Below are 18134 nucleotides of genomic sequence, written 5' to 3'. Positions count from 1 at the left end.
TGCACTGTGTATCTCTGTCCCAGAGGAGACCTGCATTGTGTACCTCTGTCCGAGAGACCTGCACTGTGTATCTCTGTCCCAGAGGAGACCTGCACTGTGTATCTCTGTCCCAGAGGAGACCTGCACTGTGTGTCTCTGTCCCAAAGGAGACCTGCACTGTGTATCTCTGTCCCAGAGGAGACCTGCACTGTGTATCTCTGTCCCAGAGGAGACCTGCACTGTGTATCTCTGTCCCAGAGGAGACCTGCACTGTGTATCTCTGTCCCAGAGGAGACCTGCACTGTGTATCCCGGTCCCAGAGGAGACCTGCACTGTGTACAGTATCTCTGTCCCAGAGGAGATCTGCACTGTGTATCTGTCCCAGAGGAGACCTGCACTGTGTGTCTCTGTCCTAGAGGAGACCTGCACTGTGTATCTCTGTCCTAGAGGAGACCTGCACTGTGTACTGTATCTCTGTCTTAGAGGAGACCTGCACTTTGTATCTCTGTCCCAGAGGAGACCTGCACTTTGTATCTCTGTCCCAGAGGAGACCTGCACTGTGTATATCTATCCCAGAGGAGACCTGCACTGCGTATCTCTGTCCCTAGAGGAGACCTGCACTGTGTGTCTCTGTCCCAGAGGAGACCTGCACTGCGTATCTCTGCCCCAGAGGAGACCTGCACTGTGTATCTCTGTCCCAGAGGAGACCTGCACTTTGTATCTCTGTCCCAGAGGAGACCTGCACTGTGTGTCTCTGTCCCAGAGGAGACCTGCACTGTGTATCTATGTCCCAGAGGAGACCTGCACTGTGTGTCTCTGTCCCAGAGGAGACCTGCACTGTGTGTCTCTGTCCCAGAGGAGACCTGCACTGTGTATCTCTGTCCCAGAGGAGACCTGCACTTTGTATCTCTGTCCCAGAGGAGACCTGCACTGTGTATCTCTGTCCCAGAGGAGACCTGCACTTTGTATCTCTGTCCCAGAGGAGACCAGCACTGTGTATCTCTGTCCCAGAGGAGACCTGCACTGTGTGTCTCTGTCCCAGAGTAGACCTGCACTGTGTATCTCTGTCCCAGAGGAGATCTGCACTGTGTATCTCTGTCCCAGAGGAGACCTGCACTGTGTATCTCTGTCCCAGAGGAGACCTGCACTGTGTATCTCTGTCCCAGAGGAGATCTGCACTGTGTATCTCTGTCCCAGAGTAGATCTGCACTGTGTATCTCTGTCCCAGAGGAGACCTGCACTGTGTACCCCTGTCCGAGAGACCTGCACTGTGTATCTCTGTCCAAGAGGAGACCTGCACTGTGTATCTCTGTCCCAGAGGAGATCTGCACTGTGTATCTCTGTCCCAGAGGAGACCTGCACTGTGTACCTCTGTCCGAGAGACCTGCACTGTTTATCTCTGTCCCAGAGGAGACCTGCACTGTGTATCTCTGTCCCAGAGGAGACCTGCGCTGTGTATCTCTGTCCCAGAGGAGATCTGCACTGTGTATCTCTGTCCCAGAGGAGACCTGCACTGTGTACCTCTGTCCGAGAGACCTGCACTGTTTATCTCTGTCCCAGAGGAGACCTGCACTGTGTATCTCTGTCCCAAAGGAGACCTGCACTGTGTATCTCTGTCCCAGAGGAGACCTGCACTGTGTATCTCTGTCCCAGAGGAGACCTGCACTGTGTATCTCTGTCCCAGAGGAGACCTGCACTGTGTGTCTCTTTCCCAGAGGAGACCTGCATTTTGAAGAAATTGGTGCCCTAGAATATGAACATTAATAGCATGGCGTTACTGGCATCCCGAGCTCCATCTTTCCGCTTCCCATAGACCCCAATACTCTCCCCCTGGTGATGTTGGCTTCCCTCCTTCCTTCCCCGTTCCGCCCAATGTCTGCCCAAGCTTTCCCTCCCTCCTTCCCTCACCATACTGTACATTACATTGTTATCTGTACACACATTGCATGATGTGTGTTCATAGGTTGTGTTTATAGATTAATGACCCCGTCTTCTCTCATTAGAGAAATAGCACAAACCAACCTCCTTCCTTTTACAGCCCTAATAACTGGCAACTCTAATCAATCAAGCCACGTACACCCTCACCCACACTGATAAGGGGGAACGCTAATATTGAACCTTAGAACAGGAAAGTGTTATGAAGTTCTGTAACAGGCTGTTTTTCTCTCTCTGCCCGCACCCCAAAAAAGTTCGTTCTCTCTCTCTCTCTCTCTCTCTCTCTCTCTCTCTCTCTCTCTCTCTCTCTCTCTCTCTCTCTCTCTCTCTCTCTCTCTCTCTCTCTCTCTCTCTCTCTCTCTCTCTCTCTCTCTCTCTCTCTCTCTCTCTCTCTCTCTCTCTCTCTCTCTCTCTCTCTCTCTCTCTCTCTCTCTCTCTCTCTCTCTCATTTCAAATCAAATCAAATCAGCTTTATTGGCATGACGAAAGAACATTTCAGTATTGCCAAAGCGTGAATAATAGGGGGTGGGGGACAATAATTACACGAATACTAGGGATAGGGTTAATGTACATCTCTCAGCTTGTGACAGGTGCTGATATACTGTGCAGCTAGTTCTGCGCGGGTCTCATCTTCTCCCAGGAGGATCGCTATTTTTTGGTTCTCTTCTGTATTATTAAAGTTCTGGATAACAGCAGTGAGTTTCTCTAGGTGGGCACTCCTCACGTCAGAGTATTGTGTGCAACGTAACAGGAAGTGAGTTTCATCTTCTACCTCTCCTAGCTCACATCGCTGGCACAGTCTCACCTCCCGGGGCTTCCAGTTCTGTCTGTGTCTGCCTGTGTCTCTCACACACCTCACCTAGCTCGCATCTTTGGCACAGTCTCATCTCCCGGGGCTTCAAGTTCGGTCTGTGCATGCCTGTTTCTATTTCTAGGCTGTGGGCACTTATTCTGTACTGGCTCAGGGTCTGTCTCTGTTTTGGGTCTTTTACCTTCAGTAGGGAGGGTGCCAGAGTGTATTCTCTCTGTAGGCTGTGGTAGGTCTCCAGCTTCTTTGAGTGTTGGATATCATTTTCCCATCTTGTCACATACTGCTTCTTCATTTCGTTGGCGATTGAGTTGATTTCTTTTTTCGGCAGGTTGTTAATCTGTGTGGGGTTTTGTCCTTGGAGTGAGAGGACAAGTTGTTTGATGGCACAGGGTTTAGTGGGGAGGTCCTGATTTTGCATTGCTCTGTAGCAGTAAGACTGTGGATGGCTGGTGTTTAGGTGAGCCCAGAATGTCAGTGCTCTCTTCTGTACCGTGAGCAGTAGAGGAAAGCGGCCCAGCTCAGCCCGGCATGCATTGTTTGATGTACTCCTGTGTACTTGGAGAAGGTATTTGCAGAATTCCAGATGCAGTATTTCTGTTGGGCTGGTATCCCATTTTGTGGAGTCTGGGTATGTTACAGGGCCCCACACCTCGCTGCCGTACAGAAGGATGGGTGTGATGATGCTGTTGAATATTTTCTCCCAGATTCTTATTGGTGGTTTGAGGTGGTACATCTGTTTCCTTATTGCATAAAATGCTCTGCGGGCCTTCTCTTTCAGTGTACACTGGCGACACACTTTATTCGAGCTTGGCTAGTCCCACGAATTCGGGTATACCCGGGTGTATTGAGGTTTGTGACTGTTTTCTGCCCGAGTACATTGAGTTATTTTCCAAGCAGGGATTGAAGCATTTTATTCCCGCTGGCTGCAATACTGCACAGTATATATATATATACTGCATTACAATTCATGAATTTATGCCATCTGGTAGACACGCGAAGCATTGCAGCCTATTAAATCCTAATCATTATCATTTAACAGATCAGCCGACCATCAGCCAGGCATGAACCCAGGCTGGGAAGGCAAATGCAACGGGGCTTGTCAGAGGTGAGGAGCGGCGCATTCCAGGTATCTGCCAGGTACATACCGGGTATTTACTCGAATAAAGTGTGTCGGTGCAGTATTTATGGCCAGGTTGAATTTCCCTGATGAGCTGATTGTCAGACCAAGGTATGTGTAGCTCGTTGTCTGTTCCAGTGCATTGTCGTCCAGTGTGAATTGAGATATGGTTGGATGTTTTTTTGATTTTTTTTGGAATACCATTATTCTGTTTTTTTCTAGGTTCACAGAGAGTGCCCAGGTCTGGCTGAATTTTTCTAGTATTGCCAGTTTCTGTTGGAGGCCTTGTTCTGTTGGAGACAGCAGGAGCAGGTCGTCTGCGTATAGTAGAGACTTAATCTCAGTTCCAGCCAAGTTGAGCCCAGGTGCTGAGGAGGATTCTAGGGCTGCTGCGAGCTCATTGATGTAGATGTTAAAAAGTGTGGGACTCAGGCTGCAGCCCTGTCTAACTCCACGGCCTTGATGGAAGAGGTCTGTCCTTTTGTTATTAACTTTCACGCAGCATTTGTTTTCAGAGTACATACTTTTGATCGTGTCGTATGTTCTCCCCCCTATTCCGCTCTCTAGTATTTTCAGCAATAGGCCTGGATGCCAGATGGAGTCGAAGGCTTTTTTGAAGTCCACAAAGCAAGCAAAGATTTTGCCCTTGTTGGTGTTGTTGACGTGTTTATTGATCAGGCTGTGTAGGGTATAGATGTGATCCGTGGTGCGGTGGTTTGGCAGGAAGCCTGTCTGGCTCTTACTCAGTACTCTGCTCTGTCAGGAAGGTGAGGATTCTGCTGTTCAAGATGCTGTTGAACAGTTTCCCCAGGGTGCTGCTGACACAGATTCCTCTGTTATTGGATGGGTCCATCCTGTCTCCTTTCTTGTGGATAGGGGTTATCAGTCCCTCGTTCCACAGTTCAGGGAAGTAGCCAGTAGTGAGGACCAGGTTGAACATTTTCAGTGTTGCTTCTTGTATAGATGGATTGCTATACTTCAGCATCTCTTGTAGAATGCCATCTGGTCCGCTGGCTTTCTTGGTTTTTATTAGTTGTATTTTTTCTTTTATTTCCTGGATTGTGATTGGTATGTCCAGGGGGTTTTGGTTATCTTTTATAATATTCTCCAGTGATGTTTGTTTGGTGAGGATTTGTTTTTGTTCTTGCGTCAGGTTTTCTTCTGGGATTTCTTGGTAAAGGTCCTCGAAGTAGTTTTTCCAGATGTGGCCATTCTGAATGGCCAGGTGTCTGTTATTCTGCTTTGTATCCAGATGTTTCCAGGTTTGCCAGAAAGTATTTTCATCTAATGCTTCTTCAATTCTTTCTAGTTTTTTGGCAATGTGGTTTTGTTTTTTCTTCCTTAGGGTGTGCCTGTAGTGCTTTAGGTGTTGGTGGTACCTCATTCGTAGTTCTGTATTGTTTGGGTCTCTGTGTTTTTGGTTTGATATTGTTCGCAGGCTTTTTCTAAGGGTGTTGCATTCCTTATCAAACCATTTTTCTTTGATTTTTAGAACAGGAAAGTGTTATGAAGTTCTGTAACAGGCTGTTTTTCTCTCTCTGCCCGCACCCCAAAAAAGTTCGAATTTTTTCAAAGTACAACTTTGCTCGTACGATCAGCTGTTTGCGCTGAATCCTGCCCTTCTGCGGGATTCACTAAGCAACACAAACTGACCGTACGTGAAAGTTGCGCTGAATAAAGCTCACCAGCTAAAGGCAGGTGATAAAAAAGCTGGACTTAGAAAAAATTATTTGTTTACCTTTTTGCAGGCGCAAAACCAATACAACAGGCCGGCGGGTGTCCCCAGCTGACCCAGCGGCCGTCCAGGGTCCCCGCGGGAGTCCTGGGGTACCCGCAGGCCTGCGGTACCAATGTTGTGCCAACAAAAATACTAAACATTATTTCTAACTAAATACACCCCCCTAACACATACAGTACAAAAATGTGCAAAATAACTATTATCCATTAGTATAGTATTAGTATACCTAAATAAAGTCAATAAAAACAGTAGCCAGCTAATCCAATGAATACAAGCAGTAACAACATCAACAATGAATTAATTAAACCATTTTATTACATTAAGCATGAAAAAAAAAAACAATTACATCCACATAAGAAACTGACATAAAAAAAATCAACAGCAATAGCAAGCCAGAAATGACCCCCAAATATTGTAATAATAATGTATTAATCTGTACACTAAAGAGGTACAGATTAATATATTATCAGTCAATGTGCTCTGTAACTGGTCCTCTCTCCCCCCAGTAATTTCTGTAACTGGTCCTCTCTCCCCCCAGTAATTTCTGTAACTGGTCCTCTCTCCCCCCAGTAATTTCTGTAACTGGTCCTCTCTCCCCCCAGTAATTTCTGTAACTGGTCCTCTCTCCCCCCAGTAATTTCTGTAACTGGTCCTCTCTCCCCCCAGTAATTTCTGTAACTGGTCCTCTCTCCCCCCAGTAATTTCTGTAACTGGTCCTCTCTCCCCCCAGTAATTTCTGTAACTGGTCCTCTCTCCACCCCAGTAAGTTCTGTAACTGGTCCTCTCCCCCCCCCAGTAATTTCTGTAACTGGTCCTCTCTCCCCCCCAGTAAGTTCTGTAACTGGTCCTCTCTCCCCCCCCCCCAGTAATTTCTGTAACTGGTTCTCTCTCTCCCCCCAGTAATCTCTGTAACTGCTCCCCTCTCCCCCCCAGTAATTTCTGTAACTGGTCCTCTCTCTCCCCCCCAGTAATTTCTGTAACTGGTCCTCTCTCTCCCCCCAGTAAGTTCTGTAACTGCTCCTCCCTCCCCCCAGTAAGTTCTGTAACTGCTCCTCTCTCCCCCCAGTAATTTCTGTAACTGCTCCTCTCTCTCCCCAGTAATTTCTGTAACTGCTCCTCTCTCTCCCCCCAGTAATCTCTGTAACTGCTCCTTTCTCTCTCCCCAGTAATCTCTGTAACTGCTCCTCTCTCTCCCCCCAGTAATTTCTGTAACTGCTCCTCTCTCTCTCCCCAGTAATTTCTGTAACTGCTCCTCTCTCTCTCCCCAGTAATTTCTGTAACTGCTCCTCTCTCTCCCCCCAGTAATTTCTGTAACTGGTCCTCTCTCCCCCCAGTAATTTATGTAACTGGTCCTCTCTCCCCCCAGTAATTTCTGTAACTGGTCCTCTCTCCCCCCAGTAATTTCTTTAACTGGTTCTCTCCCCCCCCCATTAATTTCTGTAACTGCTCCTCTCTCTCCCCCCCAGTAATTTCTGTAACTGGCCCTCTCTCCCCCCAGTAATTTCTGTAACTGGTCCTCTCTCTCCCCTCAGTAATTTCTGTAACTGCTCCTCTCTCTCCCCCCCCCCCCCCCAGTAAGTTCTGTAACTGGTCCTCTCTCTCCCCGCCCCCCCCCCCCCCCAGTAAGTTCTGTAACTGGTCCTCTCTCCCCCCAGTAATTTCTGTAACTGGTCCTCTCTCCCCCCAGTAATTTCTGTAACTGCTCCTCTCTCTCTCCCCAGTAAGTTATGTAACTGCTCCTCTCTCTCCCCCCAGTAATTTCTGTAACTGCTCCTCTCTCTCCCCCCAGTAATTTCTGTAACTGCTCCTCTCTCTCTCCCCAGTAAGTTATGTAACAGCTCCTCTCTCTCCCCCCAGTAATTTCTGTAACTGCTCCTCTCTCTCCCCCCAGTAATTTCTGTAACTGGTCCTCTCTCCCCCCAGTAATCTCTGTAACTGGTCCTCTCTCCCCCCAGTAATTTCTGTAACTGGTCCTCTCTCCCCCCAGTAATTTTTGTAACTGGTCCTCTCTCTCTCCCCAGTAAGTTATGTAACTGGTCCTCTCTCCCCCCAGTAATTTCTGTAACTGGTCCTCTCTCTCCCCCCAGTAATTTCTGTAACCGGTCCTCTTTCTCCCCCCAGTAAGTTCTGTAACTTGTTTTCTCTCTCTCCCCCCCGCCCCCCCTCAGTCGGTTTTCTTTCTTCCCCCCATTAAATTCAGTTACTGGCTCCCTCTCTCTCCCCCCCTCCCCCCTGTACTGGTTTTCTCTCTCTCTCTTCCCCCACTGTAAGTTCTGTTACCTGTCCTCTCCCCACCTCCCCCCCCCCCAAGTAAGTTCACTTACTGGTTCTCTCCCCCCCCTACCCACCTTCCCCCAGAAAGTTCAGGTACTGGTTCTCTCGCTCCCCCCAGTAAGTTCTTGTAAGTCAGTCCTGGTTCTCTCCTTTCCACAGAGATCCTGTAATGGCTTTCCCAGGGAATGCAGTCAGCGGTCCCTACATCCTGTACCCACAGGGGAACATGGCCGTGCCGCCCCACCCGATGGCGACTCCCACTGCGGCACAAACATCTGCATTTTACCAAGCGTTACAGAAGGGGCAAATGAAAGCTCTGGGGGTGAGTTTTGACCCTGAATTGGGAACATTAATAACTGGAAACCAGGAGACATAGTAGGGGAGGGACAGGAAGAGTCAGTACACGGAGGGGGAAGGGATTGGACAGGCTGGTGCTGATGCAGGAGAAACAGAAGCCAGATGATGAGTTACATTACATCACAAATCCAAGATGGCCGTCCTCTGATCTCGAGAAGAAATAGGAAGGAGGCAATCATTGTATTTCAGATGTTGGTATTTGGCAAAACAATCCGTTTTTCATTAACAAGCAGATAAAGAGATTTTTTTTATACTTTCCATAGTTCTCATGTTTATTACAAAATCATTAATCAGGATATAGATAGGAGAACATAAAAGTCCAACAGAGAAAAATATTAGGGACAAAACCCAAGGAGAGAGAAAAAGGAGCGTAATAGGGAGCGCTTATATGGGGTAATAGGAGGAGTTATAGGGAGCGCTTATATGGGGTAATAGGAGGAGTTATAGGGAGCGCTTATATGGGGTAATAGGAGGATTTATAGGGAGGGGTTATATGGGGGTAATAGGAGGAATTATAGGGAGCGCTTATATGGGGTAATTGGAGGAGTTATAGGGAGCGCTTATATGGGGTAATAGGAGGAGTTATATGGAGCACTTATATGGGGTAATAGGAAGAGCTATAGGGAGAGGTTATATGGGGGTAATAGGAAGAGCTATAGGGAGAGGTTATATGGGGTAATAGGAAGAGCTTAGAGAGGGGTTATACGGGGTAATAGGAGGAGTTATAGGGAGAGGTTATATGGGGTAAATGAGGAGTTATAGGGAGGGGTTATATGGGGGTAATAGGAGGAGTTATAGGGAGAGGTTATATGGGGTAATAGGAGGAGTTATAGGGAGAGGTTATATAGGGTAATAGGAGGAGTTATAGGGAGGGGTTATATGGGGTAATAGGAGGAGTTATAGGGAGGGGTTATATGGGGTAATAGGAGGAGTTATAGGGAGAGGTTATATAGGGTAATAGGAGGAGTTATTGGGAGGGGTTATATGGAGTAATAGGAGGAGTTATAGGGAGGGGGTATATGGGGTAATAGGGGGAGTTATCGGGAGCAGTTATATGGGTTAATAGGAGGAGTTATATGTGTAGCTGCCTTTCCCCCGTGTCTAGAGTGACTACATGTGGCGCGTTTCCTGAGGTGTACCTGATTTGCTCTGGTCACAGCGCCTCCGCATGTGAGGGATCCTAGCAGCGCTGGATAACATTGTCACAGGACCCAATACAATGAACACATACACGAGTATATAATAACAGGTTTACTGAACATAGATAACACCATAACACATATTATACGGACCTCGGAAAGGCCGTCCCTTCTTGTCCACAATCTGGTGAAGTTTCTACCCAAATTACTGAGGTACCCTGGGCACCTAAACACCCGGTGTCCACAGAAGCCACAACCCACCCCAAAGTGTGTGGTAGCGCTACCCACAGAATGTGTGTGATTTGTTGGTGCAATTGATGAGTTGGATACCTGCCGGGAGCTCCAGCCCCCGGGTCCCGTCAGCCGTTGAGAAGATCAGTCTGTCTCACGTGGTCGTCATCCGCGACGGCGTCCGCCTCTGCGTGGAGTGGACTCTGACTGGAGTGTCCCACCGTGAGGAGCGTCTCTATATCTTACGGTGGTGGTCTAGTCCCAGACCACAGGCCGCAAGTATTGTGCGGCATCGCTGCTGTGTCCTTAACATGATAAACTAATGGGGCAAAGTCCCTATCTGAGGGGCCTGTCCCTAAAGCACCCACAAGCTGAGGTGTCCCCCAAGTAACAAGCTGAGGTGTCCCCCAAGTAACAATCTGAGGTGTCCCCTAAGTAACAACCTGAGGTGTCCCCCAAGTAACTGTAAGGATTCTGCCTGGTCCGTGCCGGGTTTTCACAACGGTCCAGGTTTTTTGGCTCTCCTGCCGTTTCTGCTCAATGTGGCCATTTTGGATACTGGCAGTCTGCAGTCACACATTACCCTTTCACCTATTTGGAATCACTGTTGTTGACCCCGGACCGTGAGCCCGACCTCGCTGCCTTCCGCCTGCCCTGACCTTTGCCTGTTGCCTGGACTTTGCACCACTGCCGCCAGCCCTGACCCCTGCCTGCTTACCGACTACAAATACGCTTACAAGATTTTGTGACCACCCGACCTCAGCATAGGACGCGAGTGGCACCACCGACTGCAGCGCCTGCCACTCGGGCAGGTAAGCTCACAGCCACTTCTAACGCTCTCCCAACTTGGAGGTCCAAGCCTCCCATTGGGGAGACTGCAGCCAAGCCTACAGGCTTTGCGCATGAGACGCAGTGCTACCATTGTAACCAGACCGGGCACATGAAGCCTCAGTGCCCCGACCTGCGGCATTCCAGTTATCCCCCTCCGGGGCAATGCCCTCCAGCGATAAAACTACTCAACCCCGTGGGACTGGCACCAACTGTGGAGCAGCAGGCAGCCATCCAACAGGTCCAGCAGCGGACCCAGGTGGCGGTCCCTACAGGCGGCACAGCAGCAGAGACAGACGGGCCCCCAGTTGCAGACATCGGACTGCAAGCCAATGATGTCCGGAGGAAGCATTTGCGACCAGTGACCATCGGAGCTCACCAGGCAGCCGGCCTGATCGACTCCGGTGCTACAGTTACCCTGGTGCGTCCTGATATGGTTCGCCCAGAGGATCTGCTCCCTGGACCAGGAATGCAGGTCCCCATGCCAGACGGGGGACCCCGTTCAATCCAGGTTGCCCATGTATTTCTTGACTGGGGTGCTGGCCGAGGCGTGAGGGATGTGGGTGTTTTGCCTGGGTTGGATACTGAGGTGCTACTCGGTAACGACCTAGGACACCTAATCTGCTCTTTTTCCAGTGAAGTTGCTACTGTGGCCGCAGTCACAAGGAGCCAAAGTTGGGCACTTGCCCAGGCAGGGGAGCCTTTGGTACCCCTGCCAATTGAGGAGATCACCGTCCCCCTGCAGTTGGGAGAACTGATTCCTGCGGAGGCCGACCAGGTAAGCCAGACAGAGTCTGTACTGTGTCCTGACCTCCCTACCATTGTCCCTGTTTCCCTATCCCCTGACTTAGTGACTGAGGCTGAGTGGCCAGAGCTGGGTACACGGTTCCAAGAAGCAGTGCGGTCTGATCCCAGCTTAGAGGGCATGAGACTTCAGACATCCAAGTCTGCCTCTGAGGGTGGGTCGGATTGGTATCTCTGGTACCATGGGCTCTTGTACAGAGAGCAAGCTCAAGGCGCGCCAGATAGGGTATGGAAGGTAGGAGACAGTTAGTGGTACCCGGGGTGTATAGGCAGCAGTTGTTGCAGGCAGCCCACTCCATACAACTAGAGAGACATCAGGAGGTCACCCGCACCAGAGCCTGGCTATTGCAGCATTTCTACTGGCCGGGGGCATCACGGGCTGTGGCAGATTTTTGTGTCGCTCATGTGATGCCTGCCAGCGCGGTAGGCAAGGCGGGTGACCGTGTGAGAGTCCCCCTGAGACCACTACCGGTGATAGGTGAACCTTTCCAGAGGGTAGCGGTAGACATAGTGGGACCCCTTATGGTCCCTAGCTGGACGGAAAGCACTACCTCCTCACGATGGTCGATTTTGCGACCCGATACCCTGGGGCTGTGGCACTGTCCTCGATCGAAGCTAAGAAGGTGGCAGTGGCTCTGATAGGGATTTTCTATAGGGTAGTTTTCCCTAGTGAAATTCTAACCGATCAGGGGATGCAATTCATGTCTGAATTGCGCCACTGTCTCTGGGAGGTGTGCGGGGTGACAACCCTCCGCACTGCCCCTTACCACCCCCAGACAAACGGATTATGTGAGAGGTTTAATGGCACCCTGAAGCAGATGCTGCGAACCTATATAGAGGCTGAAGGGAAAGACTGGGAGATTCATCTGCAGCACTTGCTGTTTGCCTACCATGAGGTACCGCAAGAATCTACTGGGTTTTCACCATTTGAGCTTCTATACGGTCGCAGGGTCAGTGGACCGCTTGACCTGTTCCATGAGGGGTGGGAAGGGGAGACTACTACTGATGCTTCTGTGCTACAGTATATACTAACTCTCAGGAGACCGGATAGACCGACTCATGGGGTTAGCACAGGCTAACCTCAGGGATGCTCAGACCAAGCAGAAGACTTGAAATGATCAGAATGCCCGTAATAGAGAGTTCATCCCTGGGCAGCAAGTGCTTGTTCTGAAGCCCACTCGGCAGAACAAACTCATGGCTGCCTGGGCTGGCCTGTATACATTTTTCCGGCGGATGAACGAGTGCAACTATGTTGTACAATTAGATCAGGAGACAGGGAGACATAGAACATATCACATAAACATGTTGAAGGAGTACTTCCAGAGTGTGGCATCGGTGATAGCTATCTGTAGCCCACCGATGGAGGACCCAGTGAGCCCTGCTCTGCCCGACCTCCTAGGCCGCTAATTAGAGATTGCCCACATGAAACTATTGAAGTAAAAAAATAAATGTAAAAAAAAAAAAAAGACTGAACTGCAGCTTTAAAGGGAATGATGCCAGCCAATCAGAATGGCTGTGCTTCATTTGCCTTTAAGTTGACGTCACGAAATTCAAGATGGCCGGCGTCACATGGTATTTCAGCCAATCAGAGTGTGGAATTGGTTCCCAAAATCTGATTGGCTGAAATACCATGTGACGCTGGCTTCGTGACGTCATCTTAAAGGCAAATGAAGCACAGCCATTCTGATTGGCTGGCATCATTCCCTTTAAGTGACATCATGTCAACAAAAAAAAATTAAAGTCGGAACATGGTTTGAACAGCCAATCAGGTGGCTGTTAACCATTTTGAGGCTAAATGTGACGTCACAAGCCATATTTAAGGCCGTGACGCCTCATTTGAGCCCAAGAAGCCGACGAGACAGCATCGGCTGGGATTTAACATGGGGTATTTTGGATTGACAGGTGAAGAAAGAAGATAAAGAAGATGAAGAAATGGTTACAAATGAAGATAGAAGAAGGTGATTAAAGAAAGAAAAAAGAAGATTTGGGTACCTGAGCCGGATCTTCATGGCGAATGGCATCGGATGCTTTTTGAGGCCTTCAAGGTACGTGAGCTTCCTGTTACCCCGGGAGTCGGAGGGCCACCGCTTCTAATGGTAAGTACTATATAGAATCTTTGTAAATGTCTCTTTTTACAGGTGTTTTCATTGGATGTGATTTTTGATTTTTTGGGGGAGGCACATTGACTGATAATATATTAATCTGTACCACTTTAGGGTACAGATTAATACATTATTATGACAATATTTGGGGGGCATTTCTGGCTTGGTATTGCTGTTGGTGTTTTTAATGTCAGTTTCTTATGTGGATGTCATTGTTTGTTTTTTTCATGCTTAATGTAATAAAATGTTTGCGATTGGTGTTCGTTTGTAGTTAATGTTGTATTATGTTGGCTAATGCGTTTTATGGTTCTTTCAGAGATTGTTTGTATGTATTTCTTTGTCTTTTAATGTTACATTCATTAATGTTGTTGTAATTAATTGGTTTGATTAGTTAGTGTTACTATTCATTTTGAGTTGGTTTAGGAATTAATTGGTTTCATTGGTTAATGGTTTAATTAATTCATTGTTGATGTTGCTATTGCTTGTATTGATTGGATTACCTGGATACTGTTTTTATTGACTTTATTTAGGTATGCTAATGCAGTGTTTAATAATGGGCAAATAATCTATTATCCATATCTGGATAATAGTTATTTTGCACATTATTGTACTGTATGTGTTAGGGCGGAGGGGGGGAGGGGGGTCGTGTATTGATGTTTGTTAATTCTTTTTTAAATGTACATTTTAATTATAGTGTAGATGTGCAGGGGGTCTCCGGAGCTGACCCGCGTTGGTTTCAGGTCCGAGGACCCCCTACTTCAGGAGTTACAGGCCCCGTTATGGGGTGCCAGTATCCCCTGCACTTTCAAGCGTCCGCGTCACGTGACCGGGACATTGAAATTCTGCAGGGGATACCGGCACCCCATAACGGGGCCTGTATCTCCTGAAGTAGGGGGTCCTCGGACCTGAAACCAATGCGGTTCAGCTCGGGAGACCCCCTGCTCATGTACACTCTAATTAAAATGTATTTATTTATTGTACGATCGCCTGTAACAGCCTTGAATGGAGATGCTAAATCTCCATGCAAATGTTACAAGCGGCTTTTTTTTCAATCAGCTAGCGTACGGGTACTTTAAGTGCGATAGCAGGGGGGAAATACATTGCACGCACGATAAGCCAGTTTTGGGCACGTCCAATAAAAAATGGGCTGCGGGCCTTAGTGAATCGCGCCGCCGGCTTCATTTTTTATCGGACGTGCTAATTTTTTCCAGGCCAGCGCGAAAGCTCAGAGCTTAGTGCATAGCCCCCATAGTGCATGTAGCAGCGGTGCTGAAACGGATAGCAAAGCCGGGCTGACACTCAAACCATCTAAATGTCTAGTCGGGATAGCAGAGGTACTGTACCTCAGGCATAGAGTAGGCGGGGGGCATCTCAAGCTACCGGAGCCGACTAAGGTAGGGGCAATTCTCGAGTGGCCAGTGCCCCGAATAAAGAAGCAGGTTATGGCTTTTTAGACACCGCTGGCTACTATAGGAAGTTTGTCCCCCCCAGTACAGCACCCTGGCCAAACCCCTGACTGACCTGACCCACAAGAAACTCTCGGTTCTGGTTACCTGGTCTCCCGCTTGTGAGGAGGCATTCCAGGCTCTGAAGGCGTCCCTGGCTAGTCCTCCCATCCTGGCAGCCCCTGATAACAGCAAGTGGTTCGTGGTGCAGACCGATGCCTCGGACTATGGTGTCAGTGCTGTACTCAGCCAGGTAGACGAGGATGGGGGAGAGCACCCAATCGTCTACCTGAGCTGCAAGCTGTTGCCTCTGGGGGTGGCTTATGCCACCATTGAGAACGAGTGCCTGGCCATCGTATGGGCACTAAAGAAACTCCAGCCCTACCTGTATGGCAGAGCTTTTACTGTGATCACTGATCACAATCCCCTCAGCTGGTTACAGAGGGTGTCGGGGGACAATGGCAAACTTCTGCGCTGGAGCCTGGCCTTGCAGGAATATGACTTCAGTATCCAGCACAAGAAACGTAGTGAGCACGGGAATGCAGATGGGCTCTCCCGACAGGACATCCCCAGTGACCAGAAAACTTCCCGGATCTCCAGGTCTGTGGAGCCACCTGCGGGGGTGACCGCCCCAGAGCCTTGGTCTTGGGGGGGAGGTGTGACGGGAGGGGGTAATCAGGCTATCTAACAAAGGTTAAGCCTGCTGGTTACCCCTGAACCCGTGGGGTCCCTGGTTCCTCCATAAGCCAGGGACAATACATGCTGGAAAATAAGATGACCCTGTATTTTTCCTATTTCATGCTCCCTTAGCCCTAGAACTGTGACATTTCTTGTGTGTCAGTTTTAGGGGGGATATTTGGGTTGAAATACAATTATTTTGGTTGCAGGAGTTGGGGGGCCAAAGTTGCCGGTAGTCATTTCATTCTTCCCAGCGAGCAGGCATGATTTGCCGGTACGCAGGGTGAATTACACCGGGGCTTCCCTGTGTCCCCCAGACTCCTGGATTTCGAGCCCAAATATCCCCAAGTTATAAGGGAAATAAGTATAAGGTCCCCCAAAGTATATTCTGTAATGAAGTGTACTTTATATCGTGTTTTGCATTTACCATAAGGCTCTATACAGACAGCCCAGGCATATGGTTAAGGTGCCAGCTAGTTTGCATAGTGTCCATAGATGGAGGAGACGGGATGTTGAGAGGTGTCGGGGTGCTACGTGGACAGGGCAGGGCGAAGTACTGGTTCTGGAGAACAGAGACCCCATGGGGTCAGCCTTTGCTGAAGCAGGCACCTTGCACCTAGGAAAGCTTAGTTTTTACCCCCAGACCCAAAGTAAGTGTGTATATTCTCTGTATTTTGTATTTCTGTGTGTTTCCGAGGTCTTATCCCAATAACCCTCATTTTATTTCACTGCCTTTGTTTTGCCTATTGACCGATCCCTTAAATATAAATATGTTAAGAGACCTGGTCTACCGTGACAGCACCGTCACAGTAGCAACCTGAGGTGTCCCCCAATAACAACCTGAGGTGTTCCCCCAAGTAACAACCTGAGGTGTTCCCCCAATAAAAACCTGAGGTGTTCCCCCAAGTAACAACCTGAGGTGTTCCCCCAATAACAACCTGAGGTCTCCCCCAGGTAACAACCTGAGGTGTTCCCCCAATAACAACCTGAGGTGTTTCCCCAAGTAACAACCTGAGGTGTTCCCCCAATAAAAACCTGAGGTATTCCCCCAAGTAACAACCTGAGGTGTTCCCCCAATAACAACTTGAGGTGTCCCCCAGGTAACAACCTGAGGTGTTCCCCAATAACAACCTGAGGTGTCCCCCAATAACAACCTGAGGTATCCCCCAAGTAACAACCTGAGGTGTTCCCCCAAGTAACAACCTGAGGTGTTCCCCCAATAACAACCTGAGGTGTTCCCCCAATAACAACCTGAGGTGTTCCCCCAAGTAACAACCTGAGGTGTTCCCCCAAGTAACAACCTGAGGTGTTCCCCCAAGTAACAACCTGAGGTGTTCCCCCAAGTAACAACCTGAGGTGTTCCCCCAAGTAACAACCTGAGGTGTCCCCCAGGTAACAACCTGAGGTGTTCCCCAATAACAACCTGAGGTGTCCCCCAGGTAACAACCTGAGGTGTTCCCCAATAACAACCTGAGGTGTTCCCCCAAGTAACAACCTGAGGTGTCCCCCAGGTAACAACCTGAGGTGTCCCCCAGGTAACAACCTGAGGTGTTCCCCCAAGTAACAACCTGAAGTGTTCCCCCAAGTAACAACCTGAGGTGTTCCCCCAAGTAACAACCTGAGGTGTCTCCCAGGTAATAACCTGAGGTGTCCCCCAGGTAATAACCTGAGGTGTCCCCCAGGTAACAACCTGAGGTGTTACCCCAAGTAACAACCTGAGGTGTTCCCCCAAGTAACAACCTGAGGTGTCCCCCAGGTAACAACCTGAGGTGTCCCCCAGGTAACAACCTGAGGTGTCCCCCAGGTAACAACCTGAGGTGTCCCCAAGGTAACAACCTGAGGTGTCCCCAAGGTAACAACCTGAGCCAGAACGTTCTCGCATGGCGGGGATCTGACTGTGAGATCGGGCGGGAGTGTTGCACCAACACACACTTTTCTTTGCACTGATACTTAGAGCATTTTCTGCTCTCCCTTCTCTCTGTCCGCAGACCACGCACATCGTTCTGGCGCTCTTAGAAATTGCCCTGGGGACCGTCCTGATTTTCACCACGATTGAATTTGTAACAATCAGCGTATACAGCGGCATCAACTTCTGGGGAGCAGTGTTTGTGAGTACTGAGCTCCGCCACGGTCTATGTGTGTGATCGTGGAGAAAGTCTGACAGCGGCCCTGCCATGCGTAAAGTGTTCAGTGTGTGTGTGTGTTTGTGAGTACCGAGCTCCGCCACGGTCTATGCGTGTGATCGGGGTGAAAGTCCGACAGCGGCCCTGCCATGCGGAAAGGAGAAAAATGTCCTCCGGCTCGTTGTCTCAAGTATATTCGTTTAAGTCCAAAATAAAAATAAGAGAACATAGCAATATATCAATACTGGTTAATTAACCCTTAAAGTTCATACCTTTGAATTCATGCACTTACAATTTTGCATAGCTTGTGTGGTAATTCTTTTCCTATCCGGAGTGTCAGAGGTTAATCTAGACAGGCTGGGTCTCCAATATATACAGAGTTGCAATGGAAATAGAAGAGAGAAAAGATCGTGGCACAATAAATTTATTACAAAAGACGAGATTAAGAACAATATTGCACTTACAGCCGGTATAATCACTTACAGCCGGTATAATCACTTACAGCCGGTATAATCACACACAGCCGGTATAATCACACACAGCCGGTATAATCACTTACAGCCGGTATACTCA

At 48.9% G+C, this 18134-nt stretch overlaps 1 protein-coding gene across 1 annotated transcript in view; it reads left to right on the top strand.

Annotated features, from left to right (window-relative positions):
- LOC142484857 (membrane-spanning 4-domains subfamily A member 8-like) overlaps window positions 1-18134 on the top strand; it is a gene marked incomplete at its 3' end in the record, with an annotated part of 76013 nt that overhangs the window by 30847 nt on the left and 27032 nt on the right. Inside the window, exons 2-3 of the mRNA XM_075584089.1 lie at window positions 8014-8176; window positions 17427-17546. Of these exons, the coding sequence (XP_075440204.1) occupies window positions 8024-8176; window positions 17427-17546 (273 nt within the window). The remainder of the gene's footprint in view (window positions 1-8013; window positions 8177-17426; window positions 17547-18134) is intronic.

The sequence above is a fragment of the Ascaphus truei genome, unplaced genomic scaffold (assembly GCF_040206685.1).
Source record: "Ascaphus truei isolate aAscTru1 unplaced genomic scaffold, aAscTru1.hap1 HAP1_SCAFFOLD_444, whole genome shotgun sequence".
In the NCBI taxonomy this organism is placed as follows: domain Eukaryota; kingdom Metazoa; phylum Chordata; class Amphibia; order Anura; family Ascaphidae; genus Ascaphus; species Ascaphus truei.
Note: the sequence above shows the minus strand (reverse complement) of the source record. Positions and strands in the feature narration are given on the sequence as shown.